Below are 25,635 nucleotides of genomic sequence, written 5' to 3'. Positions count from 1 at the left end.
GTAAGCCTGGCCCCGTGGAAGCTCTCAGTAAATGTCATCACTGTTGTCACTGTTGTGCATGGAAAATAGTTTTTATTACAGTCATGGTTAACCAGACGTGTGTCACCTAGTGGCCTGTGGACCCCTCAGGGTACCCCACGAGGTGGTCCCTCCCGGTGGAAATGTTTTCAGAAAGCCTGGGGTGGGCCCGGTTCTGTGCGTTTTGAGCGACACTCCAGGTAGATCTGACTCCGTGTCTAGTTAAGATCCGCAGTTTAACCATCCCCGGAGAGGGGTCTAGGGGCACGGGGACACATGGCCAGGCCTCCCCCAGAAGCCTGGGATCCGTTGGGACGGAAGGCGGGGCGTGTGGACTCACTGCTGGGCATTTTGCCCCTCTTCCCTCATTCCCCCAGACCTCAGGCTGCTCTGGGACTGCACATTCCCTGGGCCTTGGAGGAAATTTCTGGCAGGTCCCATAACTTCTCTGCTTGTGCTGAGATATAGCAATCTTCTAGGAACCGTTAGTCTGCAGAGTGGCCTCACGGTGGTCATCAGGGTTGTCCAGTCCCAGGTAGTGGCGTGAAGTCTGAACTTCATTGATGGTGGTTGAGCTTTTCCCAGAAAAGTCTTTGCCTTTCTTCGTTTTCCCTGTCTTTTGTTTTCTTTTTCCTTCTCCTTCTACCTTTATTTACTTTGGGTTTATTTTGCTGTTCTTTTCTAGCTTTCTTCCTGACATCTTATCCTGAAAATGCACACACTGAACAAGTGAAAGAATCATAGTTTGAATACCCATAGAATTCCACCTAGGTTCTACAGCGAACATTTCGCTCTGTTTGCTTTTTCTCATATCTCTATGTGTCCTAATTCCTCTGTCCTCCCATCAGCCCCCTTTCTTTCTTTTTAATGTTTTTATTTATTGTTGAGACAGAGAGAGACAGAGCGTGAGCAGGGGAGGGGCAGAGAGAGAGGGAGACGCAGAATCCGAAGCGGGCTCCAGGCTGTGAGCTGTCAGCACAGAGCCTGACGCGGGGCTCCAACTCACGGACTGTGAGATCATGACCTGAGCTGAAGTGGGTCGCTTAACTGATTGAGCCACCGAGGTGCCCCTATCAGCCCCCTTTCTTTTTGTGATGTGTTTCCTGGTAACTTTCAGAGACCAGTACATTTCACCCCTGAATACTTTCCCAGGCATGTCATTAACTATGTTTGTGTTGAATGCTTTTTGTGATGTGTTTCCTGCTGAGTTTCTGAGATCTGGACACTTCACCCCTGAATACTTCTGCAGGCATATCATTAACTAGAATTCATGATTTTTTAGTAGTGTTTGTCCATAATGCTTAGTAGGTATTTTAATAAAAAAATTCATAAGTAGCACCGTATGGTATTTGATTGTATATGATGATATTTATCATAATCCCCATGTATATGTTTCATGTATTTTCATTATATATTTATGCTGAGATGACTGTTCTTAAGTGATATTTATGGAGGTATAATTTATATGCCGTAAGCTACCTTTCTTACGCGTACAGTCCTGTAGATTTGACAGAGATTTAGTCATGGAACCAAAATACTGGACCTTTTCATTCCCCTAAAGCATATCCTTGTGCCTCTATATAATTAAAGGTCTTCCTCACTCCCAAATCTGGGATTTGGAAATGGATTCTTCTCATTTCTTTCTAGTCTGCTAGTTTTATTCTTTCTAGAATGTCCTATAAATGCATCTTATAGTGGCCTGCCTTACGGGTCTTGCTTCTTTCACTTAATGCTTCTTAGCTTCATCCGTGTTTGACATGTATCAGCATCTTGTTCCTTTTTGAAGGTGAATGATGTTGTATTTGCTTATTCATTAAGCAGTTTATGCACATTGGATTCTTCTGGAATTTTTGGTCATTATGAAAGAAGTTGGTATGAGCATACACATCCAGGTGTTTGCATGGGCACGTTTTCATATTCTTGGATAAATACCTGGAGTGGTATTGCTTGGTCATGTGGTAAATGTATATTTAACTTCACGAGATATTACCCCGCTGCTTCTCAGCATGGCCGTACCATTTTCGTTGACCACCCCCAACATAAGAATTCTGGGTGTTTTGTATCCTCGTCATTACTTGGTATTCTGAGTGTTGTTAGTTTTTCTTTTTAGTAGATGTGTAGGGAGCACCTTACTGTGATTTGAATCTGCATTTCTCCAATAACTAGTGGTTAGTGTCTTTTCATGTGTTTACTTGCCATCCGGACATCTTGGGCGAACTGTCTGTGGTAATGTTTTGCCATTTTTGTTGCTATTAAATGGTAAGAGCTCTTTACGTTTTCTAGATGCAAGTCCTTTATCAGCTATGTGTTCTCTGTGTATTTACTCCCAGGCTGTGGCTTGTTTTTATCTTACTAGTGTCTTTCAAAAGAAGACATTCTTAATTTTGATAAAGTCCAGTTTATGGTTCTTTTATGGTTCATGCCCTTTGTGCCCCATTACACAATTCTCTGTCTAACCCACGGTAGCACAGATTTTTCTCATATGATTTCCTTTGGACGATTTATAATTTTAGCTCTTACATTTAGGTTCTTTTATGGTTCATGCCCTTTGTGCCCCATTACACAATTCTCTGTCTAACCCATGGTAGCACAGATTTTTCTCATATGATTCCTCCTTTGGAAGATTTATAATTTTAGCTCTTACATTTAGGCCAATGGGCATAATGAGATACGCATTCTTTTTATCTGGTGTGAGGTAAGGATCAATGTTCTTTTCTTTGCATATGCATATTCAGTTCCAGCAGCATTTTTGAAAAGACTATATTTTCTCCATCGATTTACTTTGTCCCTCTTATTGAGAACAGGTGAACACATATACGTTGGCCTATATGCCTATACTACATTGTCTTAATTCCTGTAGCCTGATATTAAGTGTTCACGTCAGGTAGTATGAATCTTCCAACTTTGTTCTTCCTTTTCATAATGTTTTGGCTATTCTGGGTCCTTGATATTTTCATATACATTTTAGAATCAACTTACCAGTTTCCACATAATAGCCTGCGGGGATTTTGTCTGGGACTGCCTTGAGTCTGTGGATCATTGAAATACTTAACAACATTGACTCTTACGATTCATGAACATGATGTATCTCTCAATTTTTTTGGGTCTTTCAACATCCATCTCAGCAATATTGTAGTTTTGAATGCACAGGTCTTGCATAGGAAGTGCAACTGCAATTTAAACATTCTATTTTAAACATTTAGTCTTTGTCACTATCTTTTATTTTTTTATTTAAAAATTCTTTTTTAATGTTTCTTTATTTTTGAGAGAGAAAGAGAGGCAGACTGCAAGCGGGGGAGGGGCATAGAGAGGGAGACACAGAATGTGAAGCAGGCTCCAGGCTCTGAGCTGTCAGCACAGAGCCCGACGCGGGGCTTGAACCCATGAACCGTGGGATCATGACCTGAGCTGAAGTCAGACACTCAACCGACTGAGCCGCCCAGGCGCCCCTATAATTTTCAAATGTATTATATCTACATACGTTTTAACTCCCCCCCAGACAGTGTTATAATTTTTGCTGTCAACTACCATTCATATCTTAAAGAATTCAAAAGGATAAAAATAATCTGTTATATTTACCCAGATATTTTACCATTTCTGCTGCTCTTTATTCCTGAAGTTCTGTGCTTCCCTCTGATACTATTTCCTTTCACTCTGAAGATTCTGTATCATTTCTCTTACAACAAGTCTACTGGTGACAATATCTCTTAGTTTTCCTTCTGTGAGTTTTTAAATTTCATCTTCGTTCTTTTTTTAAGTTTATTTATTTATTTTGAGAGAGAGAGAGCGTGCGCGCACAAGCAGGGGAGAGGCAGCGAGAGAGGGAGGGGGTGAATTCCAAGCAGGCTCCGTGCTGTCAGCACACAGCCTGACGTGGGTCTCGATCCCACAAACCATGAGATCATGACCTCAGGTGAAACCAAGAGTCAGAAGCTTCACTGACTGGACCACCCCTGCACCCCTCATTTTCATTCCTAAAAGAAATTTTTGCTGTATTTAAAATTCTGGGTTGACAGTTCTTCATCTTTGGTATTTTTAAGATGTTCCATTATCTTCTGGCCTCCATTGTTTCTGATGACAACTTTACAGTCATTTGAATCACTGTTTCCTTATACACAGTGTGCTTGTTATTCAAGATTTTTTTTTAATTTTTAAAAACATTTATTTATTTTTGAGAGAGAGACAGAGTGTAAGCAGGGGAGGAGCAGAGAGAGAGGGAGACACAGAATCCAAAGCAGGCTCCGGGCTCCGAGCTGTCAGCACAGAGCCCGACACGGGGCTCGAACCCACGAACCGTGAGATCATGACCTGAGCCGAAGTCGGACACTCAACCGACTGAGCCCCAGGTGCCCCAAAGCTTTTTTTTTTTTTTTTTAACTTTGCTTACCAGCCATTTGATTGTAATGTTTCTGGGTGTTTCTTTGAGTTCATCTTGTTTCTGGTGTGCTAAGCTTCTTGAATCTGTTATGTCTTTCTCCAAATTTGGAAAATTTTTTGACCTTTATTCAGATCTTTTTTTTTGCACGAATTTCTCTTCCTTTGAGGACTCTAATGACATGAATGTTGGGCCTTGGGATATTGTCTGTTCTGCAGGTTGGCAGGTTGGATCATCTCTGTCAGTTTAACACCCAAGTTCATTGACTCTTGCCTCTGTCGTTGCCATTCTTCTAAGTCCATCCTGTGAGTTGGTGTTCTAATTTCAAATAATTGTGTTTTTTAGTTCTAAATTTCAGTTTCTTTTTTACGGTTTCTGTATCTCTTGAGTACTTCTATTTATCCATTTTTTAAATTTAGCCATTTATTTCAGGTGTGTTTGCCTTTATCATAGAGCTTAGTTACAATAGTTACTTAAATGTCTTTGATAATTCCAGTATCTGAGTGATCTCAGGATTGGCATCGGTTGAATATCTCTTCCCTTAGGAAGAATTGGTCACATTTTGCTGGTTGTTTGTTATATTGAATAATTTTGGATTCTTAGATAATGGCGATGGTTTTGTTGTTTTTAATCTTTGTTTATCATGTAATAAACCCTGTTAGATTCGGATCACCAGTTTTGTCTCATCTTCTATGGATGTTAATTCATCAGTTAGGTTTTCACTGCCTTTCCTGTGCTTCTTTGGATCTTCCCTACGTATGCACCATTCAAGTCTTGGTCTGAGACTTGAGTGGTGATGTAAGTCTTTGTGCAGTTATCAGAGACCTTGCCGTCCTGCTTCAGGTCTGTCTCATGCGTTTGTCACTCAGGTGTTAGACTTGCTTGAGCTGTGGTTTAAATCTTAGTTTAGTTCAGTTCTTAAAGCCTTGGCGTGAGGCTTTTCTTGCCCTTGCACACAAGCCACAGGACTGGGGAAGTTCATATGCCATGGGGACAGAATCTTGCAAAAAATGAGGGAGGGACAAAAAGGAAATTCACTAGAAAAAATAAAAGGAAACTCACTATATGAGCTGCTTCTCTACCTTTTGACTCTCCCCTCAGAGTCCGCCTGCTTTTGTTTATTTTTCAGAGTCCTCAAGTAGTCGGCTTTACATAATTTTGTCCAGAGTAAATTTTAGTTGCAAGAATCAGCAGGAGAGAGAGGCTATAGTAGACATCTTCCACGGTGGCCAGTAATGGAAACCTTGATTTTATTCATTCTTGCTTTTATCTCTATTATTTCCGTGCCCCTGCTCATTTCAACTGAATTTCTTTCCTTTTCTAGTTTCATAAGGTAGAAGCTTAGGTCGTTGCTTTGATAGTTTCCTTTTCTAATGTAAGCATTGGGAAAGTTACCACAGTCTCTGAGTACGGATTTCTCTGTTTTCACCCCTTTATTGTGGTGTAATTGACACAGAAGAAATTGCATGTCTTTGTAATGCACAATCTGCTAAATGTTGACATGCACACCCATGAATCCATCACCACAACTAAGATAATGAAGTCATAGAGTGAGTTGGGAAGTATTTCCTCCCTCTTCAGCTCTTCCGAAGAATTTGTGTAGAAGCCGGTATTATTTCTTAAACGTCCGGTAGAATTCTCCACTGAAGTCAGCTGCACCCGGAGTTTTCTTTGTGGAAAGGTTTTAAGCTACCATTTCAATTCCTTTAAATACTTACTGGTTTATTCATATTATTTCTTCTTTTTTTGATGTTTGTTTTTGAGAGAGAGAGAGAGAGAGACAGAGCACGAGCAGGGGAGGGGCAGAGAGAGAGAGAGAGAGGGAGACACAGATTCTGAAGCAGGCTTCATCCAGGCTCTGAGCTGTCAGCACAGAGCCTGGTGTGGGGCTGGAACCCACGAACCGCAAGATCATGACCTGAGCCGAAGTTGCGCGTTCAATAGACTGAGCCACTCAGGTCCCCCTCATGTTATTTGTTCTTGAATGAGCTTTGGTAACTTGTGTCTTTCAAGGAGTTTGTCTGTTTCACTTAAGTTGTCAAATTTATTGGGATAAAGTTGTTAAGGTCAGGCGTAGGTCAGGGTAAAGATAAGAGTCAGAAGCTAAAAAATTTTAGCAGTCAAAAGTCTTTATTGGGAATTAAGATCTCGGGCGAGGTTCCGTGGCTTGGGGACAGAGAGAGAGAGGAGTCAGGGAAGTCGCGCCTGGGTGTGGTGGGGTAGGGTTTTTAAGCTGCAGTGGTTCCAGGTTTAGGTCCGGGTGGGCCTTTTTTGCGCCAGGTCGTGCTGTCGCTCGGTGATTGGTTGACCTTCAGTTCGTTCTGGCAGGCTGCTCGGGGCTTTCCATTAGGTTGCGCTGGCGAGATGGCCGTCCCCTCCACTGTGGTTCCAGGGACATCCTAACATTCCAACCTCTTATTGGTGATAATGGGCGACGGATCTGATCTGGCTGCTTCCTGTGGGTGTAAGGGTGACGTCATGGTATGTGGGGTCTGAGGTTGGAATGCGGGATAATGGCCGGACCACCATCTGGTGAAATGCAACCTGGGAAACTTCATGAATTCGTTTCCATACGAAACGGGGAAAACAAGGTAAGAGCATAAGTATTATACAGATAGCAACTAGTGGGGTGACTATGGTGTGGAGCCAAGTTAGGAGGGGTGATTGCCACCAGGAGGTTAGGGGGTCTGAGGATCCTGGGTGGGCGGATAGAGTTTTTTGGATTTCCTTTAGGTGTTCTATATTGGTTTCAACTAAGCCTGATTCATTGAGGTAGTAGAAACATTCTTCCCTCAGGAACAGGCATGTTCCCCCTTTTTCTGCTGTCAGGAGATCTAGGGCTCGTCGGTTTTGTAGAGTGACCTGTGCTAGGGAGTTGATCTGCCTTTGTAAGGCGGTTAGGGAGGTTCCTGAGGCTTCTATTGCGATTTGGAGCCTGTCTGACAGATCCCCGGAGGAGCTAATGGAGCGTATTAGGGAGCTGGTCCCAACACCGTCGGCCAGTAGGGAGGTGGCCAGGGATAGTCTGACCATTTAGTGGGAGGAAAACGGCTCGTTTTTGGAGATGGAATTCGAGGAGTTGATGGAGTTCTTCCTGTCCGTATAGGGTGAGTTGGGGGATGATGGTGACTGGGAGACAGATAGAAGTGTTTTTGGGTATTTGTTTATAAGCCGTGCCATTGCACCAATAGAATCCCCCTGGGGGGGATTGTGGCTAGGCATAGGCAAGGGGGAGGGGCAAGTTGGGGAGGCATAAGAAGAGTAGCATGTTGGGTGAGATGTGTTGTATTGAGGGGTCTCAGTGAGGATGGGAACCTGTAGGGAGATTTGACTTATGGGGTGGTTGGTGGAGTTAGTGGCGTTGAGAAAGGGGGTGGGTAATGGGACGGCTATTACTGGATCCTGCTGGAGGGATGCGCAAAGAAAGCAGTGTGACAGGTTAGTTAAGCCTGAGTGGTTAAGCAGGACTGTTCCTTGTCTGATTAGTGTAAGCCATGAGAAGGGATGTTGTGTGGGGGGTGTCTGCAGTTGGGTTTTGAGCTGGTTTTCTTGGTCCGTGATCGTTTGGGTAAGATCTTTAAGGTTGGAGAGGGAAGGAGCCATTGAGGGTTCGTAGGTTCGATAGATGGTTAAAGAGGAGACGGGGTTAGAGTGATGGCCGTTCTGATACAGTTTGCCCCTTGTCCCGGTTTGCCAGTGGATATCCCATGGATCAGGGATAGTAAGGGTAAAGTTGCTACCTTGTAAGCAGAAGCGGCCGGTCTTTTTCCCTGTGAAACAGTTTCAGTTGAGCCAGTGCATGTTACAATAGCTATAGGGGCATTCTCTATATTGGGTGGGGGAGGTTTGGGAGCATATACTGTTGGTTTGGCCATATAAAAAGCAAATAGCAGGCTGTATGTGTGTAGCGGCTTGGAGGGTGTTGATTTGTGGAAGTAGGGTGGCAGGATTGAGTCTGGGGGAGAATTGGAGAGATATTTCAGGATTTTTAACAAAGAGCAGATGGAACAATTGTATGTGTGATGGGGAGAGGTGTGCCAGGGCCTTATGTGTAAGGAGATCAGATAGACGGTGCGATGGGAGTACCGTTAGGGGGCAGTGTAGGGTGAGTTTGAGTGCCTCTTTGGTTAGGGTGGCTGCTGCTGCAAGTGCTGTAAGGCAGGGTTGCCACCCCCTGATGGTAGGGTCCAGTCGTTTAGAGAGGTAGGCGACAGCTTGTAACTTGGGGCCACATGGTTGCGCTAGGAGCCCTGTTGCAATTCCAGCCCTTTCATCTGTGTATAAGAGGAAAGGCTTTGAAACACTGGGGAGGGAAAGGACCGGTTGAGTGACTAGAGATGTGACCAGCCGTTGGAAGGCCCTTGCTACCGATCCCGGGCTGGAGAGTGGGCCTTGGGGGGTTTCCTTGGCTGCTTTGTATAGGGGAGCTGCATGTACAGCAAAGTTAGGGATCCAGTGTCGGAAGAAACCCACTAAGCCCAGGAAGGAGAGGATTTCGTCTGCATCGGTAGGTGGGGACAGGGTTTGGAGGGCTTGGAGACGGTCTTGGGTTAGGGCCTTGGTGGTAGGTGTGAGTGAGAATCCCAGGAACGTGACTGTATTAGTACAGATTTGGGCTTTGTGTGGGGAGACTCAATACCCCAGGTTAGCCAGGAAGTTTAGGATATGGATTGTATCTTATTTGGTGTGGTCGAAAGAGGTTCCACATAGTAGGAGGTCATCTATGTATTGTAGTAGAGTACAGTGACTAGAGAGTGGGGATTTGAGGAGATCCCTGGCCAAGGCTTGCCCAAAGAGATGGGGACTGTCACGGGACCCCTGGGGAAGTACCGTCCATGTGAGTTGGCAGGCCAGAGAGGTGACTGGATCTTGCCATGTGAAGGCAAAGAGGAATTGGGATTCGGGATGTAGGGGAATGATGAAAAAGGCATCTTTGAGATCAAGCACTGTAAAATGGGTTGTGGATGGGGGAATTTGGGAGAGGAGGGTGTATGGGTTGGGCACTACTGGGTGGCTGGGGATTACAGCTTCATTGATTATTCGGAGGTCTTGTGCTAGTCTATATGAGCCATTAGGCTTTTTTACAGGCAAGATCGGGGTGTTGCAGGGGGAGTGACATGGGATTAGGAGGCCTTCCTTGAGTAGGCGATCGATGATGGGCTTCAGGCCTAGTCGGTGGGTGTGGGAGATTGGGTATTGGGGTCTAGAGGGGAATTGTGATGGATTTTTGAGTTTAATGAGGACAGGTTGGTGGTGGGTGGCAATTGTTGGGGTGGATGTATCCCATACGATTGGGTCTACTGGGAGGTCTGGGTGTGGGTTGAGGCTGTGGTCTGTGTGGTCTGTGATAACAGCCAGTAGGAGATGAGTGGGGGAAGGAGAGGGGCAGATAGCTGGTAGGTGTATAGAGGTTCCTAATTTATTGAGGATGTCTCGGCCCAACAGGGGGACGGGGCAGGAGGGGATGACTAGGAAGGAGTGGGAGAAGTGGAAGCCATCCAGGCAGCAGGTGAGTACCGGTGTGCATGGGGGATTGGAGGGGGTGCCACTTATGCCCATGACTGAAACGGAGGATGGCGTGGTGGGGCCAGAATAGCTCGGCAGGACGGAATAGGTAGCACCTGTGTCCAACAGAAAGGAGATGGACTTACCCGCCACCTGGAGTTTTACCCTGGGCTCAGCATGGGTCACCGGGGTTACTGAGTCTGGGCCTCGTCAGTCGTCATCCTCCGTCTCCAGGAGTTGGAAGGCAGAGTCCAATCCGGGTGAAGCCTCGCCACGTGGAGGCGTTGCGAGTCTGTCGTCCCTTGGGTTAGGACAATCGGATTTCCAATGGCCCATTTGCTAGCACAGTGGGCATGTACTGGTAGGCTTTTTGGGATGGGGACACTGATGAGACCAATGGCCTTCTTGGCCACATTTAAAGCAAGGCCCCGGAGGAGGCTGTGGTCCAGAGGGCTTTATTGTGGCTGGCCTTAGGGCAGCTACCAAGACTTGGGTCTGTAATTGTACCTTTTGTTGGAGACCGGCCTGTCGCCGTTGTTCTTGAGCTTCCTCTCGGCCATTAAAAACTTTAAAGGCCATCTTTACCAGGTCGGCCATGGGGGTCTGAGGACCATCTTCAGCCTTTTTTAGTTTTTTTGGTTATCAGGGGCTAATTGGGAAATAAAATAGGTAGACAATACGGTGGCCCTGGCGGGGGTGGTAGGGTCCAGTCTGGTATACTGGGTAAGTGTCTCTTGTGAGCCGGCTAAGGAAGGCTGCGGGGTTTTCATTGGGGTCCTGTATTACTTCTTGAAGTTTGTTAAAATTTACTGATTTGTTTGACGTTGCCCTCATTTCTGCTAGTAGGCACTGGATCATTTGGTCCTGGCACCGGTGACCATTGCCCACATGTTGGTAGTTCCAATTGGGGTTGGCCGCCAGGACAGCATCGGCCCCTAAGTGGGGTCGGTCATGTGGGTTTGGTCTGCATGTTCTCTGGCTGTGGCCTGTATGCGCTCCCTCTCCTTAGGGGTGAGGGTAGGGTGAGGATTACATGGATGTCATGCCATGTGAGACTGCAGGCTTGAGCAAGGTATTGGAATTCCTTAATGTATTGGGTGGGGTCAGCCGAGAATGACCCTAGCTGCTTTTCAATGGCAGATAAGTCTTGGAGGGAGAAGGGGACGTGAACGGGAACCAGGCCTTCAGGTTCTGCCACCTCTCGGAGAGGCAAGATGGCCGCTGGGGCCTGTTCGATGGGAGGGGCCTGAGCACAAGTTCGGATGATATGGGAGGTGAAGGCGGGACGGCTGGAGGTAGGGAGTACGGAGGGGGGCTAGGGCCAGTGGGCGAGGGCTGGTGGGTGGCATGGCTAGATTCTCTAACGGGTCGGAGATAGGGAAGTTGGTGAGGTGGGGTCATCGGGGGTTGTGGGTGGGCAAGGGGCATGCGTGCAGAGGGGCAGGAGGAACATAGGTAGGGGCGAGACCTGAGGTTCCAAAAGGCCATGACGTAGGGTATTTCTCCCCATTTTCCCAGCCGATGGCAGAAATTGTCCAGATTGGTTAAGATTTGGTATTGTAAAGACCCCTCGGGTGGCCATTGAGGATCATTATCTAATTTGTACTGAGGCCAGACTACAGTGCAAAGGCGGAAGAGTCGGTTACGACGAAGTTCGCCTTGTAAGCCCAGGAGCCGGAAGTTTTTTAACAGACATTGGGGGGGGGGTGGGTAAAAGATCGAGGCGGTTTAGACTCGTTACTCCCCATTGGCGTGGCAGGGCGAGGCGTCCCTCGCGCTGCAATAAGGGGTCTGTTGGCGTGCGGGCCTTACGGCGTGTGGAGGAAAGGAGACTGATTTGCGAGACATCTCTCCTGGGTGTCAGCCGTAGTTGGAGGAGGGAAGGAGGGGTCTGTCCTACTTACCGGCTCCTGTAGGCGCTTGTGAGTAGGGTGGTTGGTGTCTGGCTTGGCGAGGAGGGAGTTCGGCCAAGGGAGGCGAGCTACTACCTCCCCCCGGGTTTCGGCACCAAATGTTAAGGTCAGGCGTAGGGCAGGGTAAAGATAAAGTCAGAAGCTAAAAAATTTTAGCAGTCAAAGGCTTTATTGGGAATTAAGGTCTCGGGCGAGGTTCCGTGACTCAGGGAGAGAGAGAGAGGAGTCAGGGAAGTTGGCGCCCGGGTGTGGTGGGGTAGGGTTTTTAAGCTGCAGCGGTTCTGGGTTTAGGTCCGGGTGGGCCTTTTTTGCGCCAGGTCCTGCTGTCGCTCGGTGATCGGTTGACCTTCAATTCGTTCTGGGGCTTTCCGTTGGGTTGCGCTGGCAAGATGGCCGTCCCCTCCACTGTGGTTCCAGGGACATCCTAACAAAAGTTGTTGATAATACTCCTGTATTATCTTTTTAATTTCTGAGAGCCCCTGGTAGACTTGTTCTAGTTTTAAAAGTGTAATCAGAGGCGCCTGGGTGGCTCAGTCGGTTAAGCGTCTGACTCTTGATTTTGGCTGGGACATAATCTCACAGCTTGTGGGATCGAGCCCTGCATCGGGCTCTGTGCTGACCGTGCAGAGCCTGCTTGAGATTTCTCCGTCTCCCTCTCTCTCTGCCCCTCCCCTGCTCTCACGCACTCTCTCTCTCCCTCAAAATAAATAAACTTAAAAAAAAAAGTTTAATCACAGATAACAGTGAAAACTGTGAACCTCATTTAAAGGGAAACCTCTCCGCCAACTAACGCCGGCTTCGGTGCTGCAGGCTGGAAGTTTTTGGGGGCAAAAGAAGCATGCCCAGTCTCTCTTTGCTGCTGTCACCTCGATGCTAGCAGGAAGCCTTCTTCCCAAAGTAACCCCGTCCTGTTCACACCCAGAGGGGCCACATCTGGCTTGTGGACCGTGTGCGTGTGTATACCCGTGCCTGGCACCTTGATGTCTTCACACCCCTATGTGGCCTCTTTGGCACCCGTAGTTTTTCTGGGTGCAGATGGGGTGCCACGCCCTGTGTGTCCCCCAAACTCTAGCAGGCATACATCAAGCAAGTTGTCTCCTGGAGTCCTTACTAGACGAGGGGTCAGGTGAATACGCTCCTCCCTCCCGTGTTGTTGGGGAGACAAAATGCCACAGTTTTCCCACAGCTCTCCTGGAAGAGGTCTCCTTCCCCTGCTCCTTCCACCTTAACCTGTCAGACTTTTAAGGCCTGTGTTACTACTGAGGGACGTTAAGTGGTTCTGACCTGCTCCTTTTAAGTCCTGCTAAGATCGCTGGACTAGAGAAGCACTTAGTAGTATCGTATTAGCAGCCTTTGAAAGAGAAAGAGTGGGCTTTTTTTTCCCCCTCCTGATGAGAACTTTTAAGGTTTACTGTCTTAGTGGGGGCACCTGGGTGGCTCAGTGGGTTAAGCGTCCGACTTCGGCTCAGGTCATGATCTTGTGGTCCACGGGTTCGAGCCCCATATTGGGTTCTGTGCTGACAGCCCGGAGCCTGCTTCGGATTCTGTGTCTCCCCCTCTCTCTGCTCTTCCCCCAGCTCATGATCTGTCTCTCTCTCTCTCTTTCTCTCAAAAATAAATACACGTTAAAAACAAATTTAGGGGCACCTGGGTGGCTCAGTCGGTTAAGCGTCTGACTTCGGCTCAGGTCATGATCTCACGGTCTGTGGGTTCGAGCCCCGCGTCAGGCTCTGTGCTGACAGCTCAGAGCCTGGAGCCTGTTTCGGATTCTGTGTCTCCCCCTCTCTCTCTGCCGCTTCCCTGCTCATACTCTGTCTTTCTCCCTCTCTCTCCCTCTCAAAAAAAAAAAAAAAAAAAAAAAAAGTAAAGCCCTTAAAACAGTGCCAGACACATAAATGTCCCCTGCTATGCCATTCTTATCATCCTTATTGATGTTGTTCATAGCTAGCCACGTGGACCCCCCCCTTATCTTCTTTGACTGTTTGGTCATCCATATAGGAATCATAGGGTTAGTTTCTTGACGTCTGTGGAAAACCCTGTTGAGGCTTCCTGAATACAATTGCACTGCATTTATTTTTTTATTTAAAAAAAAATTTTTTAACGTTTATTTATTTTTGAGACAGACAGCATGAACGGGGGAGGGTCAGAGAGAGAGGGAGACACAGACTCGGAAACAGGCTCCAGGCTCCGAGCTGTCAGCGCAGAGCCCGATGCGGGGCTCGAACACACGGACCGTGAGATCATGACCTGAGCCGAAGTCGGCCGCTTAACTGACTGAGCCACCCGGGCGCCCCTGCACCGCGTTTAAAGACAAGCTGGGCACAGGCTCAGGATTGGCATCTTTATACTGTTGAATTTTCTCATCGGCGAACTCTTAGCTTCTCTTTTCTGTTGTTTGTCTTCAGAAAGTGCTCGCACATCTCTTGTTACATTTATTCACAGATACTTCTTAGTTATTGCGGCAGTTGTGAATGGGATCTTTTTTTCCCCGTAATGTTTTCTTTTTTTTTTTTTAAGGTTTTATTTATTTATTTTGAGAGAGAGTGAGCGAGCATGCACAAGCCGGGGAGGGGCAGAGAGAGAGGGAGAGAGAGAATCCCAGGCAGGCTCCGTGCTCAGTGCAGAGCCCGACACAGGGCTTGATCCCATGACTGTGTCATGACCTGAGCCAAATCAAGAGTCACACACTTGGGGCGCCTGGATGGCTCAGTCAGTTAAGTGTCTGACTCTTGGTTTCGACTCAGGTCATGATCTCACGGTTTGTGCATTCGAGCCCCGGGTCAGGCTCTGTGCTAACAGCACGGAGCCTGCTTGGGATTCTCTGTCTTCCTCTCTCTGCCCCTCCTCTTTTCACCCTCTATATCGCTCTCTCTCAAAATAAATAAATAAACATTAAAAAAAAAAGAGAGAGAGAGAGAGAGAGAGACACTTAACCGACTGAGCCACCCAGGCGCCCCTCCTATAACATTTTCTAACTGGCTAATATCAGTGCATGAGAATGCTAATGATGTTGATATAATCAACCTGTGAACAGAAACCATTCTAGATGGCTTTTATTAATACTAATAGTTCTTAGGGGCGCCTGGGTGGCTCAGTTGGGTAAGCACTGACTTCGGCTCAGGTCATGATCTCACGGTTCGTGAGTTCGAGCCCCACGTTGGGGTCTGTGTTGACAGCTCAGAGCCTCAAGTCTGCTTCCGATCCTGTGTCTCCCTATCTCTCCGGCCCTCCCCGATCATGCTGTCTCTCAACAAAAAAATACTAATAGTTCTTAGATTCTCTTGAGTCTTCTATGTAAAGAGTTCTCTTCATAAAAACAATCTTGTCTTTTCCTTCCCAATCGTACATTTTCTTTCTTTTTCTTCTCTCCTATCAGGGCATGTAGTACAGTGTTTAATAGATGCAGTGATAGTGAATTCTTTGTTTGTTTCTGATTTTAATGAAAATAATGAGGACAGTGATAGGAAAATAATGATAGGAAGTATGTGAGTGCTTGCTATGTTCTGGATGCTTTTCACACACTTAATCCTTGGACAACCCTGTCAAGTCGGTTGGCTGTTAGCTTCATTTTATCGATGAGAAAACTGAGGCCCAGAGAGGTGACAGAACTCATAAAACCCACCATTACGTGTATTTGCTGTGCTATCTTGAAAGATCCCTTCCATCCGAAGCTGCTTCTGTATTCCTCGTTTGCTAATGAGACTTTCTTAAACATCATGAATGAGTGTTACTATTTTCTCGAATGCTTATTTTCTGCCTCTGTTGACAAGGTAATTTTTCTCCTTTGATCTATTCATGGGGTGGATTATGTTAATAGGTTTTCTGATATTGAACTGTTCCTCCACTCGTCTGCTCAATTCTACTTGGTTGTGACGCATTTCTTTTAATAAATTGAAGTCTGCTCACGTTTAAGAGTCTTGCATTAATGTTCAGAAGTGAGAAAGAGCTTCGATTTTCTTTTCTTGTGCTGTCCTCTTATTCTGGTATACGAGGTGATACTGGCTGCATAAAACAGACTGGGCACTTTTCCTTCTTTTTCTAGTTTCTGAAACTAATTGACTGCAGTATATCTGTTCGTGTGAGTTGATGGCAATCATCTATGAAAACTTCCAGGGGCGCCTGGGTGTCTCAGTCGGTTAAGCGTCCGACTTCGGCTCAGGTCATGATCTCGCGGTCCGTGGGTTCGAGCCCCGCGTCGGGCTCTGTGCTGACAGCTCAGAGCCTGGAGCCTGTTTCGGATTCTGTGTCTCCCTCTTTCTCTGACCCTCCCCTGTTCATGCTCTCTCTCTCTCTGTCTCAAAAATAAACAAATGTTAAAAAAACTTCTGGGTAGGATGCCCTTTTTTAGGGCAAGACTTTTGATTACAGGGTGAATTTTATGATTTTCAAAATAATTACTGATTTATTCCTGTTTCCTGTATCCTCTGTCAATTCTGGTCATTTTTCTAGACAGTTGTGTTTCATCTGAGATTTCAGATTTACTGACCTAAGGCAGTATTCTTTTTCGATTAAAAGAAAAATAGGTTTCATTTTTACCAAAGTAGATCATGGCTGAGGTTTAAAGAATGAGAGAAGTGTGGTAAAGCTATAAAGAAAGTCAAAGTCATTATAAACATAAAATGCAGGATAGTGATTATCTGAGAAGAAAGAAAATGAAATGGGCACATGAACTTCAAAGGTAATGATAATTTGTTTTTTGGGTGTTTTTTTTTTCAGAGAGTGCGTGTACATGCACTCAAGTGGGAGAGGGGCAGAGGGAGAGAAAGACTCTTAAGTAGGCTCCAGGCCCAGCTTGGAGCTCTATGTGAGGCTCAGTCCCACGACCATGAGATCATGACCTGAGCCAAAATCAAGAATCAGACACCTAACTGACTGAACTACCTGGGTGCCCCTGTTTTTCTTTTTCTTTTCTTTTTTTTTTTTTTTAAGTAGGCTCCACACCCAATGTGGGGCTTGAACTCATGACCCTGAGATCGAGTCACATGCTCTTTTCACTGAGCCAGCCAGGCACCCCACGATAATTTGTTTTTTAGTGAGTGGTGAATAGCAGGTGTCTTTTGTATCACTATTCCTTATAATTTATATGTATCTCACGATAATTATGTATAATTTTCAGCTACGGAAGATTGAGATTTAGCTCACTTCATTTCTCCTGCCTCTCACACACATCCTCACACCAAGACGTTTTGTTCCCCGGTGTTCCCAGTATGATTCTACCAGAGATGTGTTTCCCGACAGTACTTCTGTCTACAACGTTATGGCTGTGTAAACATCGTACGCAGCTGAGCCGTGCGGTAACCTGTGATTAGTTTAGCTCTCCCGCGTAACTCTTTGCTTCCTTTGGTTAATATTTGCTTTATTTCTTTGCTTTGCTTCTTTCTGTACGTACTTCCTGCCAGCTCAACTTGAACACTCCATAACCAGCCATCTAGAGTGGCTCCGGATGCTTTCCAGAGCTAGCAGGTGTTCCAATCAATGTCATAACCCCTGAGCTTGTCTGGAGCCATCTGACCCTCTCCCTCCTGGGTGGATTATCCTCATCGCTGCTCGCGTGGCTGCCCTCACATCCTTCACCATCATTCTGGGGGCTCCCTCCACTTTCTGCTTTGTTGGAGTCCCCGTTCGCTTTATGCCACGCCCTCTTCCACGGTTCATTGGAGCACCGTCTTCCAGGACTCGACTCAGAAAGAACGTAGGTCCATGGGAGGTACATTTGTTGAGGTTGTTGAATATCTGGAAGTGTTGGTTATCCTCGTCCTAGGTGGAGAGTTGAGCTTGGGGTAGAGTTCTAGGATGGACGTTTCTTTCCCTTAGACTTCTGAAGGCATTGCACCATTGTCTTCTGATTTTCAATGTTCCTTTTGAGAACTCTGAATCTATTCTGATTATTATTATTATTGTTTTTTAACATTTACTTATTTGAGAGAGACAGAGCGTGAGCGGAGGAGGGGCAGAGAGAGAGGGAGACACAGAATCCGAAGCAGGCTCCAGGCTCCGAGCTGTCAGCACAGAGCCCGACGCGGGGCTGGAACTCACAGACCCTGAGATCGTGACCTGAGCTGAGGTCAGATGCTTAACTGACTGAGCCACCCAGGTGCCCCTATTATTGATACCTGGTATCAATTTTTTTTTCTGTCTGTAAGCTTATAAGATCCACCCCCACCCGTTTATCTCATGTTCGGTGACGTTTCTCCATGTGCCTTGATACGGGATCATTTTCACCAGTATTCCTGGGCACTTGGGTAGGAGATCAATCCCCACAGGGATAGTTGCTCCTTTCTCGTACAGAGCCAAGATGCTGCAGAGACTGACAGCCACATTTCAAGTCCAAGTGGCAAGCAAGTTTTTCGTTTTTTTGTTTTTTTTTTAAAAAGCCCTTTTCACTTTGTCGAAGATTCCAAGTTGACCCTATAACAATAGGCAACTCAGGCCACAAAATCATCAGCCCCTAATGGCCGGACATCTGGACTCCCAGAAGAACAACAGGTGTTCAGTGCCCCAAGCAGGCAAGATAGTCTTCTCAGTGTAGGGAACATTCTAGAAACTGACTTTCCAGACTTCAGCCAGGAGCCAGGCTTGCTGTGTTAGCATTTCCCTGCATGCTCTCTTTACTGATGCTCTTTATTTCTTCACGTGGATTTGAGTTACCATATTGTAAACTTTCTTTCTTAGAGCTGAGCTCCAAGTTAGGTCACACAGTGACAGCAGATGGAGCTTTCGGTGGAGATCCAAAACAGGTCAGCCCCCCAGGCTGCTGTGAGGCTGCCAGTTTTCACTGCTTACGGGGCAGAGTTGGGGAGCCAGCGGTTTGGGGTACAGGGAGAAGAGGTGAGTGGCACCAACTGAAACACCACAGATTGGGCTGTTCTCACTGAGGTTCACCGGTTCTTCTTGAATAAATGCTTCTTTTTAAATTTTTAAAAAATGTTTATTTAAGAGAGAGAGAGAGAGAGAGAGAGAGAGAGAGAAAACCCCAAGCAGGCTCCACACTGTCGGCATGGAGCCCGACGCGGGCCCTGAACTCACCAACTGTGAGATCGTGATCTGAGCGAAATCAAGAGTCAGACGCTCACCTGACTGAGCCACCCAGTGGCCCTGAATAAATGCTTCTTAATTTGTTGTATGCCTTTGGTTAATTTCCTAACTCCTCAAAGGATAGATTTTGATAATTTTGCCAGTATTTTCGTTGCTTTCATGGGGGGGAAAGATTTACTGAGATCCTCACTCCCCCTTTCCAGAAGTCTTGCCTTAGTGCATTTCTCTTAAAACTGAAGAGAAGTACAGAAAATCATCATTGTAACATACCTTTGTGCTTACCTCCCAGAATTAGCAAATGTCAGTATTTTGATACTTGGTGGTGGTGGGTTTTTTTTTTTTTTAATAAAAGAAATAGAGCTTTACAAATAAAGGTGTCCTTTTCCTGTCCCGAGTCCCGCTCCTCTCGTTCACTCCCCGGGCAAACAGTACCATGAATTTGGTGAGTACCCTTCTCATCCATGTTTTTATACTTGGACTACATCTATTTGCATCTGTAATCTGTATGGTGTTCCTTTTGGAAATCTACCAGCTTAGTGCACTTGAACTTTAGGGTTCTTTCCAAAACTTTCTTTCTGTATTCAGCGTTGCCCTTTGAGCTGGTGTATTACATTTAGTTCATTCATTTTCAATGCTGGTATAGCATTCCAGCGTTGGAGTATTGCAGTCCATCAACCCATACCTCTGTTACTGGGAATTTATTTCCTGTATTTGTTGCCATTCTTGTACATGTATCCTGGCTCACACTTGTAGGATTTTCTCTGTGTTATAGCCACAAATGGAATACACAGTAGGGTACGTACATTGTCAACATTATTGGATATTATTTACCTTTTTTCTCCCATAAATAGAATCAGTTTCCTTTGTATATTTAAGAGTTTTGCACGTAGGGGCGCCTGGGTGGCTCAGTGGGTTAAGTGTCTCACTTTGGCTCAGGTCATGATCTCACAGTTCATGAGGTCCAGCCCCACATCGGGCTCTGTGCTGACGGCACAGAGCCTGCTTGGGATTCTCTCTCTCTTTCTGTCTCTCTCTCTCTCTCTCTCTCCCTCCCTCCCTTGCTTGCTATAGTGTGCTCTCGCTCTTTCTCTCTCTCAGAATAAATAAACTTGAAAAAAAGAGTTTTTCGTCTATTTGGAGCACCCGTCTGGCCCAGTTGGTGGAGCATTTGACCTTTAATCTCAGGGTTGTAGATTTGAGCCCCATGTTGGGTTTAGAGATTACTTACAAATAAAATCTTTCTAAAAAAAAAAAAAAGAGTCTTGCATCTATTGTTTTTTAATTTTAAAAAAATTTAATGTTTTTTTTTTTAAATTTATTTTTGAGAGTGAGAAGGGGGAGCAGGGCAGAAAGAGAGGGAGACACAGAATCATAAAGCATGCTCCATCCAGGCTCTGAGCTGTCAGCACAGAGCCCGACGCAGGGCTCGATCTCACGAACCACAAGATCATGACCCGAGCCGAAGTCCGATGCTTAACCGACTGAGTCACCCAGGCGCCCCGAGTCTTGAATCTATTTAAATGAAAGTGCTTTAGAATATTCTCATATTCTGTCCTTATTTTCTTTTGGCATCAAGGTCATTTTATGTTTTATGGGACATAAGCATTGTTTTACCAGCTATTTTTTTGGTTATTCAGGACCAGGTACATGTCTTTCCATAATTTTATTTTCAGAGTTCCTCTCTCATTTTGCTCTAATTGTCTTTTGAAAATATAAAGGTGATTTTCATTTTTATTTTGAGAGAGAGTTGAGTGGGGGAGGGGCAGAGAGAGAGGGCAAGAGGGAGAATCCCCAGCAGGCTTTGCACTGTCAGCTCCCAGCCCGACTCAGGGCTCAAACTCATGAACCACGGGATCGTGACCTGAGTGGAAATCTGGAGTCAGATGCTTAACTGAGCCACCCAGGCGCCCCCATAAAGCTGATTTTTAAAAATAAAATTTAATATGGTTGACCTTTAACAAATGGGGTTAATATAAATTTATTGTGCTATTACTATGATAGTATTTCTGCTTTTATTGTACTTTCTATATATCCTGCTTTTTCTTTACCTCTTTTTTCCTGCCTTTACTACATTTTTTTTTTTTTACCTCCACCCCCTTTGGTATATTCCTCCTGAAAAATTCAAGCACCAAGCATTATTCTCAGCCAGGCTTTGTGTGTGGCAAATTCCATGCCTTTTCTTGTCTAAAAACATCTTCATTTTGTCATTTTTCTTTGTGATAATTTATCTGGGGATAGAGTTCTAAGATGACGTCAGGCTTCTCTCAGGACTTTGAGTATATTCTTTAATCTTTTGGCTTCTTTTATTGCTGATCAAGTCTGGGTTTGCTCTAATTGTTTCTTTTTTCTTCTTAAAGTTTATTTGCTTATTTTGAGACACAGCAGGGAAGGGGCAGAGAGAGAGGGAGACACAGAATCCCGAGCAGGCTCCAGGCGCTGAGCTGTCAGCATAGAGCCCGATGCGAGGCCCGAACCCACAAGCCGTGAGATCACGACCTAAGCTGAAGTCGGACATTTAACCGACTGAGCCCCCCAGGAGCCCCTCTAATTGTTTCTTTATAGGTGATTTTAAAAATTTCTCCATGGTAGCTTTCACTACTTACTTTCTGACTCTCAAGTCTTGTGGTGGCACTAAACTGTGTCCAGGTACCGATCTGCTTTTATTTACCACACTCAGGACTCTGGACATTCAGTGGTAGGATGCATGCCTTTCTTCCCTTCTAGAAAACTACCAGTCATTATCTCTTCAGATATTGCCTAGATCAGGGGTCCCCAACACCAGTACCATATTTAGTGATTTTCGAGAAGGATCCATGGGACTCAGCATATAGTTGTATCTACAGCTCCGATCTATTACAGCGATGTAGTAAACATATACCACTAGGTCATAAGGGGGGGAAGACACTAGCAGAGTCTGGATGAATCCATGTACAGGATGCCTTATGCTCTCTCCCTCCCATCTAGGGTCACCCGGGGCACACTTGCCCCAGCGGAAAAAAATGCAGCAATGTGTGCCCGGGGAGGCCCAGTAGAAACTCAGCACCCTCAGTTGCCCTGCCTTGCACATACCAGAATTTCAGGCACACAGAAGGAAGGGAAATGTTCAGCATAAATCACATTGTTTGTACAAGCAGCCTTATCAGTTAGGGGATGGTGGAGACATTGCTGAACTCCCAGTTTCCCAAGCTGCAGGGCTGAACCTTGCAAGCCAGCCTTTCTAAGCCTAGCAGCCTCAGGGCTGCTCTGTTTTCCCTTTTCCTGGCATATTGCCCCTGTCCCTGTCTTAAAAAAAAATTTTTTTTTAATGTATATTCATTTTTGAGAGAGCGCATGTGGGGGTGGGGCAAAGAAAGAGGGAGACACAGGATCCGAAGCAGGCTCCAGGCTCCGAGCCGTCAGCACAGAGCCTGATGCGGGGCTCCAACTCATGAAACATGAGATCATGACCTGAGCCAAAGTCGGACGCTTAACCGACTGAGCCACCCGGGTGCCCTGCTCCTGTCCCTTTCTACCGTTTCCATTTGGATTTTCTATTAAACCTGTGTTGGAACTCACCATTTTTCTATTTGTCTTACCATATTTCCATTTTGTTAGCTCTTCATGCTGCAATCAGGGTGATTTCCCAAGATGTCATCTGATTCATTAAGTTGGTTTTTATCTGTGACTAGTCTGTTCAACTTCTCTATTTAGAGCTTTAATAATGCCTATATATTCTTTTATATTTATATTTGTTCCTTTTCTCAAATGTTCCTTTCCCCTTCCGATAGTATAGCTCTTACCTTATTTCTTTGAATATTTGAAATATATTTATTTTAAAGTCTAGAGTGTTCTGTTAGCTACAGTTCTAGGAAATGGGATTATCTGCTGACACCGGGAGTATCAAGATGGTTCATTTCCTTGGGAGGTTTAAATTATTTTACTGTGAATTCTTCAGTGAGAATTGGCTTTCCACAGAAGTTGTGTGAGTCCTAAGCTATAAAATCCTAAGATATATCTTTTGGGGTTTGCCATATCTAGGAACCTAGTAATAGCAGGACCAGTTTTTCATGTTAATTTGTCAGCTTGTGGACTCTGTACTCATCGTTTTGGATTGAGTCGCACAACTAGGCTTTTGCTTTATAACATCTTTCTTTCCAATTTCCTCGTCCAGTGGGGAGTTTTCCTGGCTTCTCTTTGACAAACATGGAAGGCCCTTGCGATTCTAGCTGTAAGCGGGAATTACCTATACCAGTTTCCTGAAGATTTTTGCCCTTTGGTCTGGATTACCACTGCAAATCCCGAAGCTTCCGTTTCTGGTCACCCCGTCACTTTAAATTTCCACTTCACTTTTGACACCCAGTTTCTTGGTTTTGAGCCTGACTGTGGATTCAATTATTTTTGTTCAACACGGGCCAGCATAGTTCTTCATGTTCACAGTGAGAGGGGAGGCGGTGCTCGTGGGGCATGGACACAGCCCATCCACCTCAGCTCCAGATTTACCCCATTACAAGTCCAATGAGTTCCTTGCCTTTTTTCCCCAGAATTCTGGCAAGTGCATGACCAGATGGACAACCACAAGGAAAGCCAAGACCAATGTCTGTGGCCGACTGCATTCGTAGACCAGGAAACACAGAAGGACCAAAGTGGCCAGGAATTGACAACATTCAGGACAATCATTTATCCGGGCACAGACTTTGTTTCTATAAGACAAAGACTCCCTAGATATTATTCATCGGGAAGGTGTTCAAAACATAATTTAAACTTTCTCTGTCAAAGCAGAAGTTCTGTAAGAAAGAAAGGTGATGAGCGTAAGGCACATTGGAAGTCGTGCTTCCACCCTAATCTTTATCCAGCGCAGCCTGGAGAGAAATTCTTTGAGCCTCATCAACGTGGAAAAACCCTCCACCATAAGGAAGCCCTCGATAAACCTCCAAGAAGTCAAACCAGGGAGAAACTCTTTGAGTGTTCTGAATGCGGGAAAGTGTTTATCCAGAAAGCCAACCTTGTTGTGCACCAGAGAACTCACACGGGAGAGAAGCCCTATGAGTGCAGCGAATGTACAAGAGCCTTCAGCCAGAAGTCAACCCTCATTGCACACCAGAGAACTCACACAGGGGAGAAGCCCTATGAGTGCAGCGAATGTGGGAAAACCTTTATCCAGAAGTCAACGCTGATGAAACATACGCGAACTCATACAGCAGAGAAACCATTTGTATGTGGTGAATGTGCAAAAGCCTTTAAGAGTTCCTATCACCTTACTAGACATGAAAAAACACACATTAGACAAGCATTTTATGAAGGAGTCCACTGTGGTAAATCCGGCCTTATGTACCCGAGGACTCACACGGGTGAGAAACCTAACTGTAATAAACATGGGAAACCCTCTGATGAGAAACCCAACCCCATTAAACACCAGAGATCTCCTATAAAAGAGAAAGCTTACGAGTGCGGTAGATGTGGAAAAAGCTTCAGGGGGAAGTCCCACCTCTCTGTCCATCAGAGAACTCACACCGGAGAGAAGCCTTACGAATGCGGCATATGTGGGAAGACTTTCAGTGGAAAATCACACCTCTCTGTCCATCAAAGAACTCATACAGGAGAGAAGCCTTATGAGTGCAGAAGATGCGGGAAAGCCTTTGGCGAAAAGTCAACCCTTGTTGTACATCACAGAACTCATACAGGAGAGAAACCCTACAAATGCGGCGAATGTGGGAAAGCCTTCAGCGAAAAGTCACCACTGATAAAACATGAGAGAATTCATACGGGAGAGAGACCCTACGAATGCAGCAACTGTGGGAAAGCATTCAGTAGGAAGTCAACTCTCATTAAACATCAGAGAATTCACACAGGAGAAAAACCCTACGAATGTAGTGAATGTGGGAAAGCTTTCAGTGTGAAATCAACTCTCATTGTACATCACAGAACTCACACGGGAGAAAAACCCTATGAATGCAGAGACTGTGGAAAAGCCTTCAGTGGGAAGTCAACTCTGATTAAACATCAGAGAAGTCATACAGGAGATAAAACCTATTAATATACTTGAGCGTGGGAGAATTTCCCTATTATACCTCATTATAGATCAGTTCATCCTGGGGAGTAATCTTAGCAATGTCAAGAATGTCAGAAACTCTTCAGATATTAATGTTCCTTTAATGTAATAGAAGGTTCAAAAATATAATTCCAGAAGCACGTAATAAATGCGACCAGTTTTTCACCCAGAAGGTCTTACGAGTGAATTGTATATCAGGGAATTCAACAGTGGCAGAATTATGAGTGTATTGATGTGAGACAACCTTGAGAAAGAATGTAAATGTTATCGCCTAACAGAGTCTTTATGCTGAGGAAAAACTAAGAGTCGAATGAGTTTAGAAAACTATGTCAGCAATTAGGAGAGAAATGTGTTCCATATTCTGTAACATTCTGTGGGAAAGGTGCAGAGGCTGCTAACAAGGAGTCAAATAGAAGAAAGTGAGGTTCGCCCTGGAATAGAACACACTTTTGAAAGAACAGTATAGAGCATAAACTGTTAATCCCAGCTGGGGCAGACTCCCCGTTATTATTATTATTTTTTTTATTTTTAATGTTGATTTTTTGAGAGACAGCACGAGCGAGTGGGGGAGGGGTAGAGGGAAGGAGACACAGAATCGGAAGCCGGCTCCAGGCTCCGAGCTGTCAGCACAGAGCCCGCTGCGGGGCTCGAACCCACGAACCGCGAGATCGTGACCTGGGCCGAAGTCGGACGCTTAACTGACTGAGCCACCCAGGCGCCCCAGCCCTGTTATTATTTTTAATGTTTATTTATTTTTGAGA

At 45.5% G+C, this 25,635-nt stretch overlaps 1 protein-coding gene across 3 annotated transcripts in view; it reads left to right on the top strand.

Annotated features, from left to right (window-relative positions):
* The window catches only part of ZNF674 (zinc finger protein 674), a 50,885-nt gene that overhangs the window by 10,040 nt on the left and 15,210 nt on the right, over positions 1 to 25,635 (top strand). For 2 of the 3 annotated variants that reach the window (XM_042974353.1, XM_042974354.1), the window contains one exon: positions 23,367 to 25,424. The exons of the other annotated variant lie outside the window; for it this stretch is intronic. In XM_042974353.1, coding sequence (XP_042830287.1) covers positions 23,367 to 24,859 — 1,493 coding nt within the window. In that variant the 3' untranslated portion in view covers positions 24,860 to 25,424. Of the gene's footprint in view, positions 1 to 23,366; positions 25,425 to 25,635 lie in introns of those variants that run through there. 3 annotated transcript variants of the gene reach the window in all.

This window comes from Panthera tigris, chromosome X (assembly GCF_018350195.1).
Source record: "Panthera tigris isolate Pti1 chromosome X, P.tigris_Pti1_mat1.1, whole genome shotgun sequence".
Classification (NCBI taxonomy): domain Eukaryota; kingdom Metazoa; phylum Chordata; class Mammalia; order Carnivora; family Felidae; genus Panthera; species Panthera tigris.
Note: the sequence above shows the minus strand (reverse complement) of the source record. Positions and strands in the feature narration are given on the sequence as shown.